This window comes from Ursus maritimus (assembly GCF_017311325.1).
Source record: "Ursus maritimus isolate PB19 chromosome X unlocalized genomic scaffold, ASM1731132v1 scaffold_X1, whole genome shotgun sequence".
Taxonomy (NCBI): Eukaryota; Metazoa; Chordata; class Mammalia; order Carnivora; family Ursidae; genus Ursus; species Ursus maritimus.
The window spans coordinates 1,449,381-1,465,735 of record NW_024423319.1 but is presented as its reverse complement, the minus strand read 5'-3'; the positions used below and the strand labels follow the sequence as shown (position 1 = coordinate 1,465,735).

General features: G+C 57.9%; 2 protein-coding genes across 4 annotated transcripts in view; both read left to right on the top strand.

The window, feature by feature from the left end:
• FLNA (filamin A) overlaps positions 1 to 2,116 on the top strand; it is a 24,826-nt gene extending 22,710 nt beyond the window's left edge. For both annotated transcript variants that reach the window (XM_040626828.1, XM_040626822.1), the window contains 4 exons: positions 367 to 543; positions 722 to 940; positions 1,028 to 1,231; positions 1,610 to 2,116. In XM_040626828.1, coding sequence (XP_040482762.1) covers positions 367 to 543; positions 722 to 940; positions 1,028 to 1,231; positions 1,610 to 1,797 — 788 coding nt within the window. In that variant the 3' untranslated portion in view covers positions 1,798 to 2,116. The remainder of the gene's footprint in view (positions 1 to 366; positions 544 to 721; positions 941 to 1,027; positions 1,232 to 1,609) is intronic.
• A 13,890-nt stretch (positions 2,117 to 16,006) lies between these two features.
• Positions 16,007 to 16,355, top strand: part of RPL10 (ribosomal protein L10) — a 3,736-nt gene continuing 3,387 nt past the window's right edge. The window contains exon 1 of one of the 2 annotated variants that reach the window (XM_040626814.1): positions 16,007 to 16,046. Coding sequence is in view for 1 of the 2 variants with exons in the window: in XM_040626817.1 (XP_040482751.1) it covers positions 16,170 to 16,192 (23 nt within the window). In the remaining variant the exon portion in view is untranslated. Of the gene's footprint in view, positions 16,047 to 16,127; positions 16,193 to 16,355 lie in introns of those variants that run through there. The other variant, XM_040626817.1, reaches the window with a different exon arrangement.

Below are 16,355 nucleotides of genomic sequence, written 5' to 3'. Positions count from 1 at the left end.
CCCCGGCTAGTCCTGCCACTCTGCAGCCACGTGACCTCAAGTTCCTGTTGCCTCTCTGCCCCTGTTCACATGCAGGGTCTATGGCATTCGTGGTAACCTTTTTAGGGAGGCAAACAGGTGTTTTGCTCGTAGGTTTCAGTCCAAATGAGCACCAACAGTGGGCTGCTTGGGCATCTAAGGCTTCAGTCCTCAGGCTTCAGGAGGTCTGTGGTGCGGGGCGTGGGTGCCCAGTGTGGTCCCTGGAAGAAGTGGAGTGGGCCACATGGACCTGCTGGACCAGTGGGCAAGGGAACCTCCTCACAGATGCCACTTGCTCGGTTTTGGAGGAGGGACCTCAGGCCTACAGCATGCCCCTCTGTTCCTCAGATAAGTATGCCGTACGCTTTATCCCGCGGGAGAACGGTGTCTACCTGATTGACGTCAAGTTCAATGGCACCCACATTCCTGGAAGCCCCTTCAAGATCCGAGTTGGGGAACCTGGGCATGGAGGGGACCCAGGCCTGGTGTCCGCCTACGGAGCCGGCCTAGAAGGTGGTGTCACAGGTAGGTCAGTGGATGCCGCTTCCAGTGTGTGGACACGGCTGCTGGGGCCCCTCCTCCAAGTTCCCAGTGACAGCAGGAGGCGTGCAGAGGTGACAAAGCTATGTTGGGGGGCGGGGGTGGGAGTCAGGGGCTGGGGAAACAGTCCAGGCCAGCTCTTCCTGACCTCCCACACCCCCAGGGAGCCCAGCTGAGTTTATCGTGAACACAAGCAATGCAGGAGCGGGTGCCCTGTCAGTAACCATCGATGGGCCCTCCAAGGTGAAGATGGATTGCCAGGAGTGCCCTGAGGGCTACCGTGTCACCTACACTCCCATGGCACCTGGCAGCTACCTCATCTCCATCAAGTATGGTGGCCCCTACCACATTGGGGGCAGCCCCTTCAAGGCCAAAGTCACAGGTGAGCCTGGCGTCAGACTGCTGGTGCCCAGCCCAATGCCTGGCCCTCTGGCCACCTCTTAGTGCCCTAACTGGCCTTGCCCTGCAGGTCCCCGTCTTGTCAGCAACCACAGCCTCCATGAGACATCGTCCGTGTTTGTGGACTCCCTGACCAAGACTGCCAGTGCCCCCCAGCATGGGGCCCTGGGTGCAGGTTCCACTGATGCCAGCAAGGTGCTGGCCAAGGGCCTGGGGCTGAGCAAGGCCTATGTGGGCCAAAAGAGCAGCTTCACAGTGGACTGCAGCAAAGCAGGTGGGTGCCCCCACCCCTGCCTGGCCAAAATACAAGGCCAGAGAGAAGACGGGATGACCAGTGCCTGGGAACATTGGGAAGAAAGGGGTTAGGTGGGGCAGGAGTGCCTTTGGGGGCATGCTTGTCACTTCTAAAGCCACTTCCCACATGGGCCTCCCTGCCATCTTTTCTACCCTTCAGGGAAGTGGCTTGGGAGGAGCTGGAGCGTCCTATGCTGGCCTGGGGAGCAGGGGTGCTGGCAACTCTTTAGGAAGGGCTGTCACCCCTTAACAGATGGGGGTGGCAGGGGGAGGATACCAAGACAGAAAGAGGGGTCGGCATATTCTCCGCTGAAGGGAGGAGACTTGGAGCTTGGAACTGAGGCCCCTTCCCCACCAGGCAACAACATGCTGCTGGTAGGGGTGCACGGCCCCCGGACACCCTGCGAGGAGATCCTGGTGAAGCATGTGGGCAGCCGGCTCTACAGCGTGTCTTACCTGCTCAAGGACAAGGGAGAGTACACGCTGGTGGTCAAGTGGGGTGATGAGCACATCCCAGGCAGCCCCTACCGTGTCCTGGTCCCCTGAGCTCTGTGCCCGTGCCAGCTGGCAGCTCCCATGATGAGATGTGCCCCACACCCATCCCCCCAACCTGAGCAGCCCCCCTGGTCTCCTCAGCCCCAGAGCCCTGGCCAGCCCTGGCCACCCCATCACTGCAGCCACCCCAGCCCTGCGTTGCACTCACCTGCCTCCACTTGGGAAAAGGAGAGAGGCGAGCAGAGGTAGCCCTTTGGTGGCTCTGCCTATCTTCTTTGGTTCTGGGAGGGTTGAGGGATGGGGGGTACTATGCACAACCACCCGCTAGTTCTCTTCCCTAGCCAAGAAGAATAAAGTTCTGCTTCCATTCTCCTGAGGGTGGCTCTAGCTTTCTTGCAAGGGTGCCTGTGGGCTGGATCAAAGTGTGGGCTCAAGGCACAAGCTGCGAGATCTCCAGGCCTGGCACCAGGGGCTCTTGCTTTTCCCCGCCCATATATGCCTCCCCCAACTCTCGGAGGCAGGTTATTGGCACTCAGGTCTTCTCTGCATTCCTGGGTTCAGACCAATGGAAGGGGAGAGACGTGTAGCACAGCAGACTTGACACTGATGTGCTCTTCCCAGGCCACGCCAGGAACAGATACCATCCTAAGGGAAAGCCAGGCCATGACCAGACTGCAGGAGGTAGACTGCTGGATGGGAGGGCCAGATAAACAGGCCTTGAAATCCCAGCACCCCTGGCCATCTTCCAGGCTTCTTAAATCTGCCACCATCCCCTGGCATAAGGGACTGTCATGAGGACCTCTTGCCCCAAGGTATCTCAAGGCCCCTCGGTGGAAAGGTGGCCCCATTCAAGGTGCTGCCTACTGGCTCAACTTCGCCTTCCTCCCGTCTCTGCCCCAGGTGGCCATGCCTTAACACGCCCTCCTCCCCTGAGAAGGCCTTGCCATGGGTCCCTCTTCTCAGCACAGTGGGGTGATCAGAGCCCCTCGCTTAACTCCTGTGCTGCAGCCCTGTCCATCCCCTCAGACGTCCCACCCAACGATCTCTCACTCTAAAACCCAAATCCAAAACTCCAATACTCTGGCCAAGTCCTCGTTCTGTGGCCATCTACAAAGCTCTGATGTCCTTACGGTGGCCCCTCACAGCCACCCCATGTACCCACTTTCCTCTAAAGGCAGCCTTGCCCCCCTCATACAGGGAAGGGCTTTAAACCCAGCCAAGCCTCAGCTTTCAGGCCTCCTACCCCAACTGGGCAACTCCGGGATTGCGGGCAATACGCCTATTGGGAAGGACTTTCGGGCCAGCATGAGCACAGGGCCTAGGGCACAGTTAAGCCACTATCCAATGAAAAAAGAACACAAGCCCAGAAAGGGATAACGAGAACAAGGATATGGCCAGCTACCCAAGCTACAGACCCCCTGCCCAAAATGCAGGGATGAGAAAACACATAAGGGCAGTTGCTGAGCTGCAGCAAAGTGGCATTGGGTCCACACTGTTCTTGAACCTGGGTCTGGCCTGCTACCCTAGGCTCCCAGTGGCCAGTTCCGGGAGACACTATCCCACTCAAGGCAGGTAGGACACAGGTGAATAAAGTCAGGCCCCGCCACTTCTACCGGGCATGCTGGCCAGGGCCCCCACGGAAGCACAGCTTCAGAGCTCAGCTGAGCTAACCAGGAGTCCCTGTCCCGCCCTGGACACCACATCGTGCCCAGGCAGCTGTGACACACGTGGGGCAGCAAGGGCAGAAGATGCCAGCCTGGGGGAGAACAAGCCCTTGGGGACAGCGCTGGGCAGAGGCTACAGGCCAAGCCAGGCCTGAGCCTGAGGCCCGCACGGGCAGACGGCAGGAGGGAGCAAGACTGGGGCGCCATCCCTGCAAAGGGCCCCAGGGAAGGACAGGCAGATGGCACCAGGAAAAGGAGCACCAGAACTCCATCCTGCTAGGGGAAAACGGGCCTGGGACCTGGCCCCATTGAGAGAATCCCTGAAGGACTCTGCCACCCCCCGCTAGCCCCCCACCCCCCACCCTCCACCCTCTACCCCGGCTGCTAGGAGGAGACAGGGAGGGGTGCAAGATCTGGGCCCTCAGCCAGGCTCACACACAGGTTGTGAAGGCCTGGTGACCCATCCAGAGCCAGCAGGGGTGGTGGAGGCTCAGCCTCGGCCCACGCCTGAGCCCTGTTCGCCAACAGGTGCCAGGAGCAGAGAGCGGTCCTGGCCACACACCCACCCAGGCTGGACCCATCTTCTCTTCTACTAAGTCTAGGGAGGGGGCCACTGGTCACCTAGTCCGGAACAGCCCCCGTCCTGCGGGTCCTGTCCGGTCGGTCCAGGCAGGGCAGGGCAGGTGGATGGCCAAGCCACCCCCCCCACAGCCAGCCTCCACCCCTGGTCCAGCCACACTCGCACCTGACCCTCCTGTTGCTTATTGCCGCCGCAGCCGCCGCCACCACCACCACCCCACACCCCGCCCTGCCCAGGAGGCTGGAAAGGACTGGGGTCAGGAAAGGGAAGCAGTGGCCCTTCAGGGTGGGTGGGGCTGCCACTCACCCAGACAGGGAGGGAGTCCGTCCATAACAAGGGGAACGTTAGTCTGGGGACCTTTGGGGTCCCCGAGGGGCCACTCACCACAGGTGGCCTCACCCCACTCCAGGGCATAGGGCCAAGGTCCTCCAGGACAGCCCCCACCCCGGGAACCCGGCGGAGTCAGGCGGGATGCGGATGGGGTGGCCGCTAAGACAGGGTCCGCGAGCATGCAGGATGACAGGTGCCGGCCACAGGGACCTCAGGTGCGCTCAGCTCTGCAGCTCTGGACGGTCTCCTTCCACCATGGGCCCATCCCAACTGCAGACAGGGCCCCCAGAGGGCGGGGTCTTCTCCTCAGGCGCCAGGTACTACCTCCAGGAGAGGGCATCACCCAACAGGGGGCCTGCTGTCCTGCTGCTCAGAGGTCGGGCTGGCTTGGCCACCTCTACCCTCCCCATGGGGCTGTCTCCGAAGGTGTCCCTGAGCCCGCCATGAGACGCCAGGGGAGGGCTGAGGAAACCCCGGCACAGTGGGTGGGGTCGGGTTGCCCTTGGGTCAGACACACCTGCTGAGGACAGGCCGGGCAGAGAGGGTGAGGTCCAGGGTTGCGCACTGCAGGTGGGTGGGCAGGTGTGCGGGGGCGGGCACGATCTGGCTGCTGGTGAGTGTGCCCACCCCCACCCACAGAGCAGGCCACTAGGAGGAGCCCCTGTGCAGCTGGGTCAGGGAAGGGCACCCATCCAGCCCTCCTGAGCCCTCCTGGGCAGGTGGCCTGTGAGGGAAGACTACAGAGAAGCCGGCCCTCCTCGTTGTTCCTCCTGCCCAGGCGAGGGACAGGAAGGTGGCTCAGCTCAGGCATAGGCCAGGGGAATGGTGAGGACACTGGTCGGATGACCCGGGAGTGTGGGCTATGCGGGCGGGCCTGAGTGTCTCCAGGGAGCCGGTTCGGAGTTATGCGGCCCAACACCCTGGCTGAGCGGATGTCCCCAGGAGCCACGACCCCACAGTCCCCACCGAGGTAAGGCCCAGCAAGCCACGCCCGGTCTCCCTGCTTCTGCTCCCAGGAGATGCAGAGCCAGCCCCCGCCGCCCGAGACCCACTGTCCTCGGGTTCAGAAAAGCACGGCAGCCCCAGACGGTGCCAGGAGCTGTCACCAAAGCCCCCCGTATTGCCCGGCAGTGACAGCCAAGGGGAAAAGCACCACCCCCAGAACCTGTGTGACAAATTCAGAGCTAGCGAGTCCGAGCGTGTCACCGGGAAGTCATCTCTGAGTCCCAGCCAGGAAAGATGGGGCGGGCACTCTCCGGGGAAAGGAGATGCCTTGGGTCCCTGGCCACAGTGGGAGCTCTTTCGCTGGACTGACAGCTGCGCCTCCACCTGCACCCTCCCGCCCCCTACCCACTGCAAGCTGGTGCCTGCCACCACCTGAGCCACCAGAGCCCAGCACGCACACGGGGCCACCTGACACCGTCTTTGAAGAAAAGGGGCCTGTTGGTCTGCACCCCCACAAAGGCCTGCCCCCTCTCCGCTCCCCACCCCCACCCACTTGCCAGCTGCATGGTGGAGGCTGGAGGGCAGGGGAGGAGGGGAGGGAGGAGAGCGGGGGCCACGCCTGTGTGCACAGAGAGTGATCCCTACCTGCCTCAGGCAGGGCAAGCTCCCACCCCTGGGGGAAGGAGAGGACACGGGGGGCGGGGCAGCATGGGGCCACTGGGTGGGGACAGTGGAGGTCCGGAGCCTCCTGCCACTCAGGCCTGGGTGGGGGCCTCACAGCTCAGTGGTGTTGGTGCTGAACGGGCTGCTGGGATGGGAAAGAGCTTCCGGCCCCTGCACCAGGACTGACACCAGGGCTGGCAACTCCCATGCAAAGGGCAGAAAGCACACTCCTTGGGCTTTGTGGGCCACACAGGAGCTCTGTTGCATATTCTTCTTTCTTTCTCTGGCTTTCTCTATGTTTTGTTTGCAACCCTTCCAAGACGGAAGAGCCGGGGCGCCTGGGTGGCTCAGTCGGTTGAGCGTCGGACACGGCTTTCGGCTCAGGTCATGATCTCAGGGTCCTGGGATAGAGCCCCGTGTGGGGCTGCTCACGGGAGTCTGCTGGAGGATTCTCTCTCTCCCTCTTCCCCCCGCCCCTTCCCCCATGTGCGTGTACATGCCCGCTCTCTCAAATCACTCTTAAAAAAAGAAAGAAAAAGAAAAGGAAAAAGCCTGGAAAGTCCGATGACACAAAAACTAAAATTGTCTGCCTGACCAAACACAAGCCCCAAACCACAAAGTCAAGGGACAAGTGACAAAGTGGGGAAAAATAGAAGCAAGATGTGACTCAGGGCTCATCTCATGATTATCCAGAAAGCTTAGAAGCAGTCCACAAGGCAAAGCCCGACGACCAGGAGGTAAAGGGGGTCAAGGAGGTGAACACGGAAAACGAAAGCCAAAGGCTACTCCATCTGGTCCCATGGCCAGGATGCGCTCAGGTGCTGGGGTCCCAGGGTTGCTCCTTCTGGGGAAACGGTGGCCAGTGACTGGCCTCGCACTCGCCTGCCACTCGACTAGACAACAGGCCAGCATGGAAGCCACAACCAATCACCGCAAACCGGCCACAGTGGGTGGGCGGTGGTGCAGGGCATGGCAGGTCTGCGCAGCATCAGCCAGGAGCTGGGAGACCACCCGGTGAAGAAAGGCAGCGCTTCCCACCAGCTAGAGGCCGACCGCACGCACAGACAACCCTCAGGGCCGTTCTTGGGCAGACAGCCCCTGTGTCCCACGCTCCCCTGCCCCCGCCTCCACGCTCTGGATCTCGGGGCCCATGTTCCTTTTCCATCCCCAAGCCCAGCATTCGGGTCTTTCCTCTGCCTCATCAGAGAGTTCTTTCCATCCCCACTCCAGGCACGGATCGATCTCCGCCCCTCTCTCTTACGACCAGGCGTTACCAGCCCCACCTGGGAATTCCCGAGCACCTGGACAAAGCCGACACCTTTCTCCCACCTGGGCATGGACGGTGCCCTCCAGCCCACCTGGGCAGGAAAGGGTGACTGCCACTCACGGGAAGTCCGGATCCCTCTCGAGGCTAGCATCCTCCTGGCATTTGCCAGACCTGTGGGGACCCTGCAGGAGCCAGCCCCAGGGAGGGCAGGGAGCACACAAACACACACACCTAGGAGTCTCAGGCCTCCAGGGCCCTGCTTCTCCGGCCGCGGCAGAGGGAGGGGTCTCAGACCAGCAGCAGCACCAGCCAGGAGCTTGTTGAGGCACCCATTCTCAGGCCCCACCTCAGATCTGCAAGATCAGAGACTCTGGGGTGGAGCCCAGTGACCTGACTTTGAACAAGCCCTCCAGGTGTTCCCAGGCAGCCCTCAGTGTGAGAACCACCAGGCGTTCCCAGGCAGCCCTCCAGCGTGAGAACCACAGGGATGGATGGTTCCTGATGGCACCCACTTCATAGAGAAGCCACGAGCTTTCTCTGCCAGGCTCCGAGACTGCCTCCCCAGGTGAGAGGCAGGCAGGCACAGCTGATGGTCCCAACCACAGGTGGTCCTGGAACACGGTGTGCTTGAGCAGGATTCCCTCTCAAGGGGCCGCACCTGTGAGTGACACGGGGAAGATTTTGTTACTTTTCTACTGTCCGCCCCAGAAGTGTGGACAGATACCTCTGCAGGCACACCACGTTCCCTTCCGGGTGCTGGCCCCAGCTCTGCCCACGTTTTCCTGGATACTAGCGCGTGTGTGTGTGTGTGTGTGTGTGTGTGTGTGTGTGTGCGCTCCGTGGTGCTGGGATTTTGGGATCTATGCTTTACAGAGAACCGTCCCAGACACGCTCAGGGCGCTGGAACACACAGTGGGCCGGGCAGGAGTAGGGGGGTGGGGCCACAGTCTGGGCCCTGGGAGGTGGGAAGTGCCCAGGAGCGCACAGCAAGGCTGCTCTCAGAGGCCAAGACTGGAGGACTGGAGACAGGTGACCGGGCCCTTTGTCATCCCGGTGGGATCGCCGCCCACCCTGCCAGCCCCCCCGTCACTAGGCCCTGGGAGTATACACTGTCCCTGGCCATCTAGGGGCCAAACACCCTCAGGACGGCATGGCGGGGCCTGCGGGGCAGCGGGAGAGAAGCCCGACGAAGCCGCCCCTCCCTCCCCGGCCCCGCCACGGCCTCCCGGGGCCTGGACTCGATAGGAGCTCCTCCCGGCCTCTCCGCGTGAGAATGGGTAGGCCCCCAGGTCTCGGGAAACGGGGCCTCTGGCCGGGTCCCGGACCCGGAGGGGCGGAGGGCAGGCGCAGGGATGGGGGCGGTGTCGAGAAGGAGGGGCCGTCGTCCGGGCGTGTTGGGCCCGCCCTGACCGCCTCGGGTCGGTCTTCTCGCGTCCCTCAGCGCGCCCACCGGAAGCCCCCGCCCGCATGTGGCGGGGCACCGCCTTCCTGTCCCCTTCCGGCTAGCTTCGCCAATGACCAAGCTCGGCTCCTCACGGACCCGCCCCAGGCCGCCTGAGGAAGCCCAGCCCCTGTGGCCTGACGGACACTTCCTCTGCCCTATCAAAACAAGCCGGTCGCCTACGCGCCCCTCTCCGCTCAGCTCCCACGGGCTTCTTGCTAGGAGGCGGGCCCTGGGACTGCCGGACGCCTAGACTGACGTCCGGCGAGTGGAGGAGAGTAGGGACTCTCTGTGCAGAGTCGGCAAGCCGTCCTGTCTGTCCACGCCAAGCCCTGCTTGTGTGCTTTTGCTTTGAACTTGTATCTTGAAGTAAAGAAAGTCACGGGAAGTGACAGACGCCAGGGCGCCTGCCGCAGTTCCTAGGGCCAGCATGTTGCACGTCTGGTCAGTGCACACCAGAAATGGCATCGGTGCCATCCGAGAGCTGCTCCGTGTGAGTTGCATCCGTGTGTGCGTGCGTGCGCGCGCACAGCTCTCAGTTTCATCACGCGTGTAGATTCGTGACTCCCACGGGCGTCCGTGTCCAGTCGATTCCCTCACAAGGACCCCTCCTGTTGACCTCACATAACCACAGCCTCCTCCCATCCCCTCAGCCCACGGCAACCAATCTTCATTCTCGTCTAGAATTTTGTCATTTGAACGCTGTTGGGTAAATGGGACCATGCAGTATGCGGTAGGTATCAGTAACCTGGGATGGGCTCCCGGTCCCGCCCCGGCCCTCACTTAATGCCCTTGCAGTCCATCCACATTGCTGCGTGTATCCATCGTTAGTTCTTCCTTGGTGTTGCTAGCTGCAGTCCTTGGTGTAGCTCAACCAGTCGCCCAAGCATTCACCTACTGAAGGACGCCTTGCTTGTTTCCAGTTTCAGGCTTCTACAAATACCCCTGCTACAGGACCATTCACGTACAGGTTTTAAATTGTGTTCCTAAGTTTCTGTTTCTTTGGCATGAATGCCCAAGGACATTCGATGGGTCCTGTGCAGATGGGTGTAGCTTTAAAGATTTTATCTCATTTAAGGAATCTCTGCACCCAAGGTGGGGCTTGAACTCACAATCACGAGATCAAGAGTCCCATGCTCTTGAGACTGAGCCAGCCAGGCGCCCCTGGATGCTTTGCTCTTGAAAGCAACTGCGAATTGCCTTCCACGGTGGCTCCACCATTTTCCACTACCCCCTGCATATTTTTACACGTAATTGAAAACTTTTACAAAGCAACATTATTTTAAGCCATTGTTAACAATTTTGTTTCTCTCTTCTGACTATATTCTTCTAATGCAATCCTTGACGTAGTTATTCACACAGTTTTACACCCTATACATTTATTTTGTTGTATTTATGTATTTTTCCACCCGTGCGTTTCATTGTGATGTTCTTTTCCTTAGCAGTAGGTCTTTGAAAACCATGTCAGTAAACAAATGTCAGCTCATTTCTTCTCTGGCCACGTGGTATCGATAGCAGACATGTACCATAATTCACATACGAATCCCCAACTGATGGACTTTCACCTTTTCTCTTCTCACGCTCTCTCTCTGCAATTCATCTTGGCGCTGCAACTTCCCACTGTGAGCGTGTGTCAGTCTCCTCTAGGATAACTACCTCTAAGTGGAAGGTCAAAACCGACGGGCATTTAAAATGTTAATAGACACTAAGTAATTGCCTCCCCCAAAGACCTACACTAGGTTAGTTCTTTGTTATGTTATGTTGCAAATATTTTCCCTCAGTATGTCTTTTTGTCTTGAAGAGGGAGGCTTGTTGGTTTGGGCCGTCAGAGTCGCACATTTTTTTCAAAGGGTTTTCTTCTTACGTGATCTCTCACCACAACGTGGGGCTCAACTCACACCCGAGATCAACAGTCGCAGGCTCCACCAACCCGAGCCGGCTAGGCGTCGTGAAGTTAGATATTTTTATATAAGCAAATGTTTTAAACTCTCAATTGATGATTTCTGAGTTGTGTATCTTGGGCACAAAGGCCTCGTTCCCGTGTGTGAGGACAGTGAGGAGACTTGGGGCAGAAATTTTGTAGTCCCTGGGGGCGCCTGGGTGGCGCAGTCCTTAGCGTCTGCCTTCGGCTCAGGGCGTGATCCTGGTGCTCTGGGATCGAGCCCCACTCAGGCTCCTCTGGGATCAAGCACCACATCAGGCTCCTCAGCTAGGAGCCTGCTTCTTCCTCTCCCACTCCCCCTGCTTGTGTTCCCTCTCTCGCTGGCTGTCTCTCTCTGTCAAATAAATAAATAAAATCTTAAAAAAAAAAAAAAGAATTTTGAGTCCCTGTTGCCAATTCCTCCGTTACCCAGGCTGGCGGGTTAACCCGCTGGTCCAATCCCTGTAGCCCTGGACAGTTGGCCACAGGATCCAGTGCAGCCTGGCCAGGTCTGGGGGTGGGGGGAGGGTGGGGTTGGGGGCGGTGCCACTCTGACACCCAACTGCTGCCGTCCAGGGATGCCAGTCCAGTTTGAGAGCAAGACAAGGAAATATGGAACGAGAAAAGGTTAGTTACGCTGTTTAAATGCATAGGGGGCCTGCAGGTAAGCAGGAGAAATCCCCAAGGAAGCAGAGCAAATGAAAACAGAGGAGGGAGAGGGCCGGCAGGGACTGTGTGGAGGAGCTGCTGGGTTGGGTTTCCAGGGTGCGGTGCGAGGAGGGAGTAAGGGCTTTCAGAAGGTGAGAGGGGCAGAACTGAGATCCCGCCTAAAACCAGTGTTCTTGAAGGGTCACCTCGAGGGGGCAAAGGAAGGGACAGGGATATAAAAGTAGGGTCTGAGTGAGGCGGGAAGAACCCTCCCACTCCAGTCCTAGTATCCATGAACAGGGGCTGCCTTCTCCTGGCTGCAAGCTGAGGGGCTTCAGCGAATCCCTGGCTGAGAGGAACTGCCCCCTCTCCCCCTCGTGGTAGTACTTCCGGGCTCCTGACAGAGCAAACCCACCCTGCCTGGAAGAGGATTCTCACCCCAGGCTTCCCTCATTCAGGACTCCCGGGGGCCCAGCTGAAGATGGGTCCGCGATCTCCAGTTGAAAGCGGTGCCACCCTCTGACAATCAGCAGGTCTGTCAAAGACAGGACTGGCCTACAGCATTCCCAGGGTGTAACTCTCAAAGGCGAGAACAGAAACTTTGGTAATGGCTGTGAGTGTTTGTTTGCGCGTGCCTAGACTCCTCCATCCCATCTTCCGGCAGCCCTCGCAGCCCTTGGTGGCTGTTGGCGGTGTTAGCCCCATTGTCCAGATGAGGAAATGAGGAAAACACCACAAATGGGTTGGCGGCTTCTTCTGAATCACTAGCTAGCAATTGGCTGAGGCATGGGGCTTCAAGCCTGACCCCTTTTGTGGGCTGTGCTCTCAGTCTGGCTCGCTCCCTCACTTGGAGCTTCCTGGGGCCCGTGTGGTGGCACAGCAGTATGTCCTGAGGCATGAGCGAGTGAGCCCAGGTGAATCTCCCCAGGCGGGCCTTGGGCCAGCACAGAAGAAAAAGGGAGGAGCTGAGAAGAGAACGCCTTCTGCTCTTGCGCTTCATGGTGCCAGGAGCAGGCGGCGGGGGGGGGAGAAACACATCAAAACAGGGACTGGCATTACCTTTGAATTCTCATGAGATCAGAGAGCAGTGCTCACAGATATTTACACATTGTTTGCATTATTGAGACAGACAGCTACTCCGACTCCCCAGATCTTCGGTAGCCTCTGAGATACAACAGAAAGACACAGGAGAAAGCATCAAGAAGATAAGAATCATGTGAAAGGCTCAGGCACAGCGCACCTGGGCACATCTGGCCTTGTCTCGGGGTTGTGAGTTCGAGCCCCGCGTTGGCTGTAGAGCTTCCTTTAAAAACAAGAAAAGCAGGGGCGCCTGGGTGGCTCAGTCGGTTAAGCGTCTGCCTTCAGCTCAGGTCATGATCCCGGACTCCCAGGATGGAGTCCCGCATGGGGCTCCCGGCTCAGCGGGGAGTCTGCTTCTCCCTCTCACCCTTCCGCCTCTCGTGCTTTCTCTCTCATACTCTCTCTCTCAAATAAATCAATACAACCTTTTAAAAAAAATCATAATAATAAAATAAAAACAAGAAAAGCGTCCGGGCAGATTTGAAAACTAACTTTAGAAGTAAAAAGACACTGTCATTGAAATAAAAATCCCAACAGATGGATTAAACCACAGATAGGTGCCGCTGAAGAAAGCATTAGCGACCTGGAAGATGGTGCCTGAGAGATTATCTCCTGTCCTGTTTCCCCTCTTGGTGGATAATGCGGCTTCCTCCTTCCCTGAGAAATTGCAGCAGCCCCTCCTCAGAGGTCCAGGCTCTGGCTCTTCAAGGCCCCCTCATCCTGGCTTCCAGGCTCCTGGTGACGCCAACCTCTTCCCCTGTTCCCCTTGTTCTAGGGGCAGCAGCTTCCTCCTGTATTACCTCTGTGACTCCAGTCGTCCAATCCCTGAGTGACCGACTGCTCATATTCAATTACGTCTGTTGAAAAACTTTGTTTCTTGTATTCTAACTCATGCCCAACTGATACAGGATTGGAACTGGGAGCGGTCCCAGACGAACCCAAAAAGAAGATGGAATGTGGGGACCGGTCTGGTCATGCCCTTGGGCTGGAGTGCAGGGCTCAGCTCCTCGCCAACGGGAAGGGGGACCGGAGGCACCCGTGGCCGGCAGGGACCTAGTAATTCGTCAGGCCCTTACCTGCGGCGGTTACCCGGGGTGAGGGGCCAACCGCAGCAAGCACCTCGGGGAGGCGGAGCAGCTGCTGCCCTGGACTGTCAAGGCGGTAAGGATGGCTACAAAGACTGTGGTGTGGGACCATTCCTGATGCACCTGAGAGTGCACAGAGAAAAAGGGACAAGTTCAGGTTCCTTACCTCTCAGGTCAAGTCACCGTATGACAACCAGAGAACTTCCATGACAGCCCTAAAAATTCTCTTACTTCCTCTACCTGCGAGGGTTGACAGGGCTGAAAATCAAACACAAGGTTTAGTTGTGCAGGTTACAGAATCCCAAAGTCAGCTGAATTCCCAGGCTGTGTTTCTCATGTGAAAGGTAGGGCACTGGTTGGAGGAGTGGGACCCTGAAGCCTGGAACTGGGACATCTGGTTGGCCTCAGGTGAAGCTGAGAATGGGGGTGCCATCAGTCTCTCTGTGCCTCATTTGTGGGTGGAAGTAGCTGCTTTCCTGTGTCTACAGGACTCGCATTTGTGTGCTAGACTATGTGTGATTACCTCATCTGGGGTAGGTGTCTTGCAAGGAAACTCATGTTGTGTTTGAGACCCTGTGCAATAGCCCCTTTGCCATTCAGCCCATAACTAGGGCACAATCACAGAATGGCCCATTAGGACAAAGTCTGAACCATGAGGAAATAGCCCACACGTCAGTAAAAATCCCCAGATTTAACTGGTATCCAACAAATGAATCCTATTTGAATATTATGGTAATGGATTCTCGGGCTGTTAGACTAAGGAGGTATATGGAGACACTCAGTGGTGCTGAAGTCACTGACTGAGGTGTAATTAGTAGAAGTTACAGATGAAATCTGGTACTACATATGGTGGTGGGAAATCTAGCACTACACTTTATAGGTTGACTGAAACTTGGACTAATGGTGTCCTTTATTTGATGTGTTTCAAAGCCGGGACTGTCTTGGTATGAGGAAGAGAAGGGAATCCGAAGTGTTGGGGGGGAACCCAGTGTTAGGGCGAGAGGAATTTGAGGTTAGATTCATCACAGTCGATCTGAGCACCCTACCACTATGTTCCACGGAATGCCCGGAAGCAGTTCTTTTTAGTGAAGCTTTGAGAGAATCTTTAGAGTGGGAACACTTACATCTTTGAAAAGCTCTGAAAAGATTGCCATGGGGGTGCCTGGTCGGTTCAGTCGGTAAAGCATGAGACTCTTGATCCCTGGGTCATGAGTTCAAGTCCCATGTTGGGTGTGGAGCCTACTTCCAAAAAAATCACCATGAATGAATTAAGCAGGCAGAGAGCTACAGCACGCTTGATATATTTAACTCTAAATGCTCTAGGTACGGGAAAAATATAACCTGACTTTCGTTGCTCCAGTGGAATCACAGGCCCTCACCCAGTTTCCAGAACCAGAGTCCCTGGATGGATGGGGAGCTGGGTGCCCTGGATAATACTCTGCACCATTGCTGTTAAGTGGAAACCACAAAGGGACCTGCAGGCACTTACTCAAGTGACAGGTGGTCCTGGAGAAGAACAAGTGTGCTTGAGCAGGATTCCCTCCTCGATAGGCCACACTTATCAAGTGACATGGGAAAGACTTTGTTACCTTTCTTCTATCCCCACCACCAGAAGTGTGGACTCTTCCGGCGGTTACTGAGATCGCTGGTAACTCAAACACTAATTCTGCCCATCTTTCTGAATACTGTTCTTGGTGGTGGGCGATTTATTGCGAACCATTTCAGAGGCACACTCTCCAGGCGCTGGCACGCAGTGGGAGGGGAAAAGAGTATGTGTGGCAGGGCCAACAATCTGGGTCCTGGGAGGGTGGAAGCGCCCAGGAGCGCCCAGGAAGGCCGCTCTCAGAGGCTAGGGGTGGGGCGCAACCAGGGAAGGAACGACAGCATTCCTTTGCCATCCTGGGTGGGTCGCCGCCCTCCCTCTCGAAGACACCCTGGGGAGCATAATGTCTCTTATCTCTGCCAGATCAGGGTGGGCGGGGCGGGAGTTAAGGTGCACACGGGGTCTCTCGGGCCCCGGATCATGGGGGGGGGAGGCTTCTCTTGGCCTTTCTCTCGCGAGAGGGCGCAACCCCGCCCCGTGTCTCCAGTGACCGGGGGATAAGCGCGTAGTTCGCAGCAAAGCCAGGTCCGGACTCTTCGGTTAGGGCGGGGGAGACCTGGGCGGGGTAAGCCTGCCGCTCCGCCGACAAAAGAACGCGGACCGAGACTCCAGCATGGCGTGTGCGTGGAGCCCTGGAGCCCAGAGGGAGGCTCACAGGGCTGGTCTCAGCCTCGTGACCTCCAGGAACACGCACGCAGCCACCGTAAGCCCCACTCGAGGGTACTTTCCTTCTTTCAATTCCAGGAATATATGTCTTTCATAGTTATGGCAAAGCCTCGGGCAAGAGCTGTACACCCAAGATGGCCAGCCGGAAACAGGTTTCTCCTGCCGATGTGGCGAGGCCAGATTGGCCAACTGGCTGCCCATATGCTAACGCTCAGTATGCCCCTGTTCTACGCCTGTGCGGAGTCCACGCCAGTACGCAGGCGCAGAACGCCGCTGCGTCTATGGTCCGGGAAGTGTGACAGAGCGTCCATCCTCTGTGGCCAGGACTCTATGGTACCTATACGCGAAGATAGTCCGCCTATATAAAGCATGCGCAGGCGTGGGAGCGCCTCTTTTCCTTCGGCGCGGTGAGTAGTGGAGGTGCTAGATCTATGCGGTGGCCTTGTTGATTCTCTGGCCTAGATTAAGGCCTGTCCTCATCTTCTGTCCGACTTTGTTTCGTTGTAGCCACTGAAGATCCTGGTGTCGCCATGGGCCGCCGCCCCGCCCGGTGGTGAGTGCCGAATCCGTGCAATTTGGCAGCTGTGAAAAAGGAGGGAGAACTGTATTTCGCCACTAAAAGCAACCGTGGGGTGGGGCCTCTAGTGCAATTTTTCCGTACTGGGAACAGACTCCACATTTTTCCCAATACCTTCCGGGTCGCTTGGGGGGGGGGG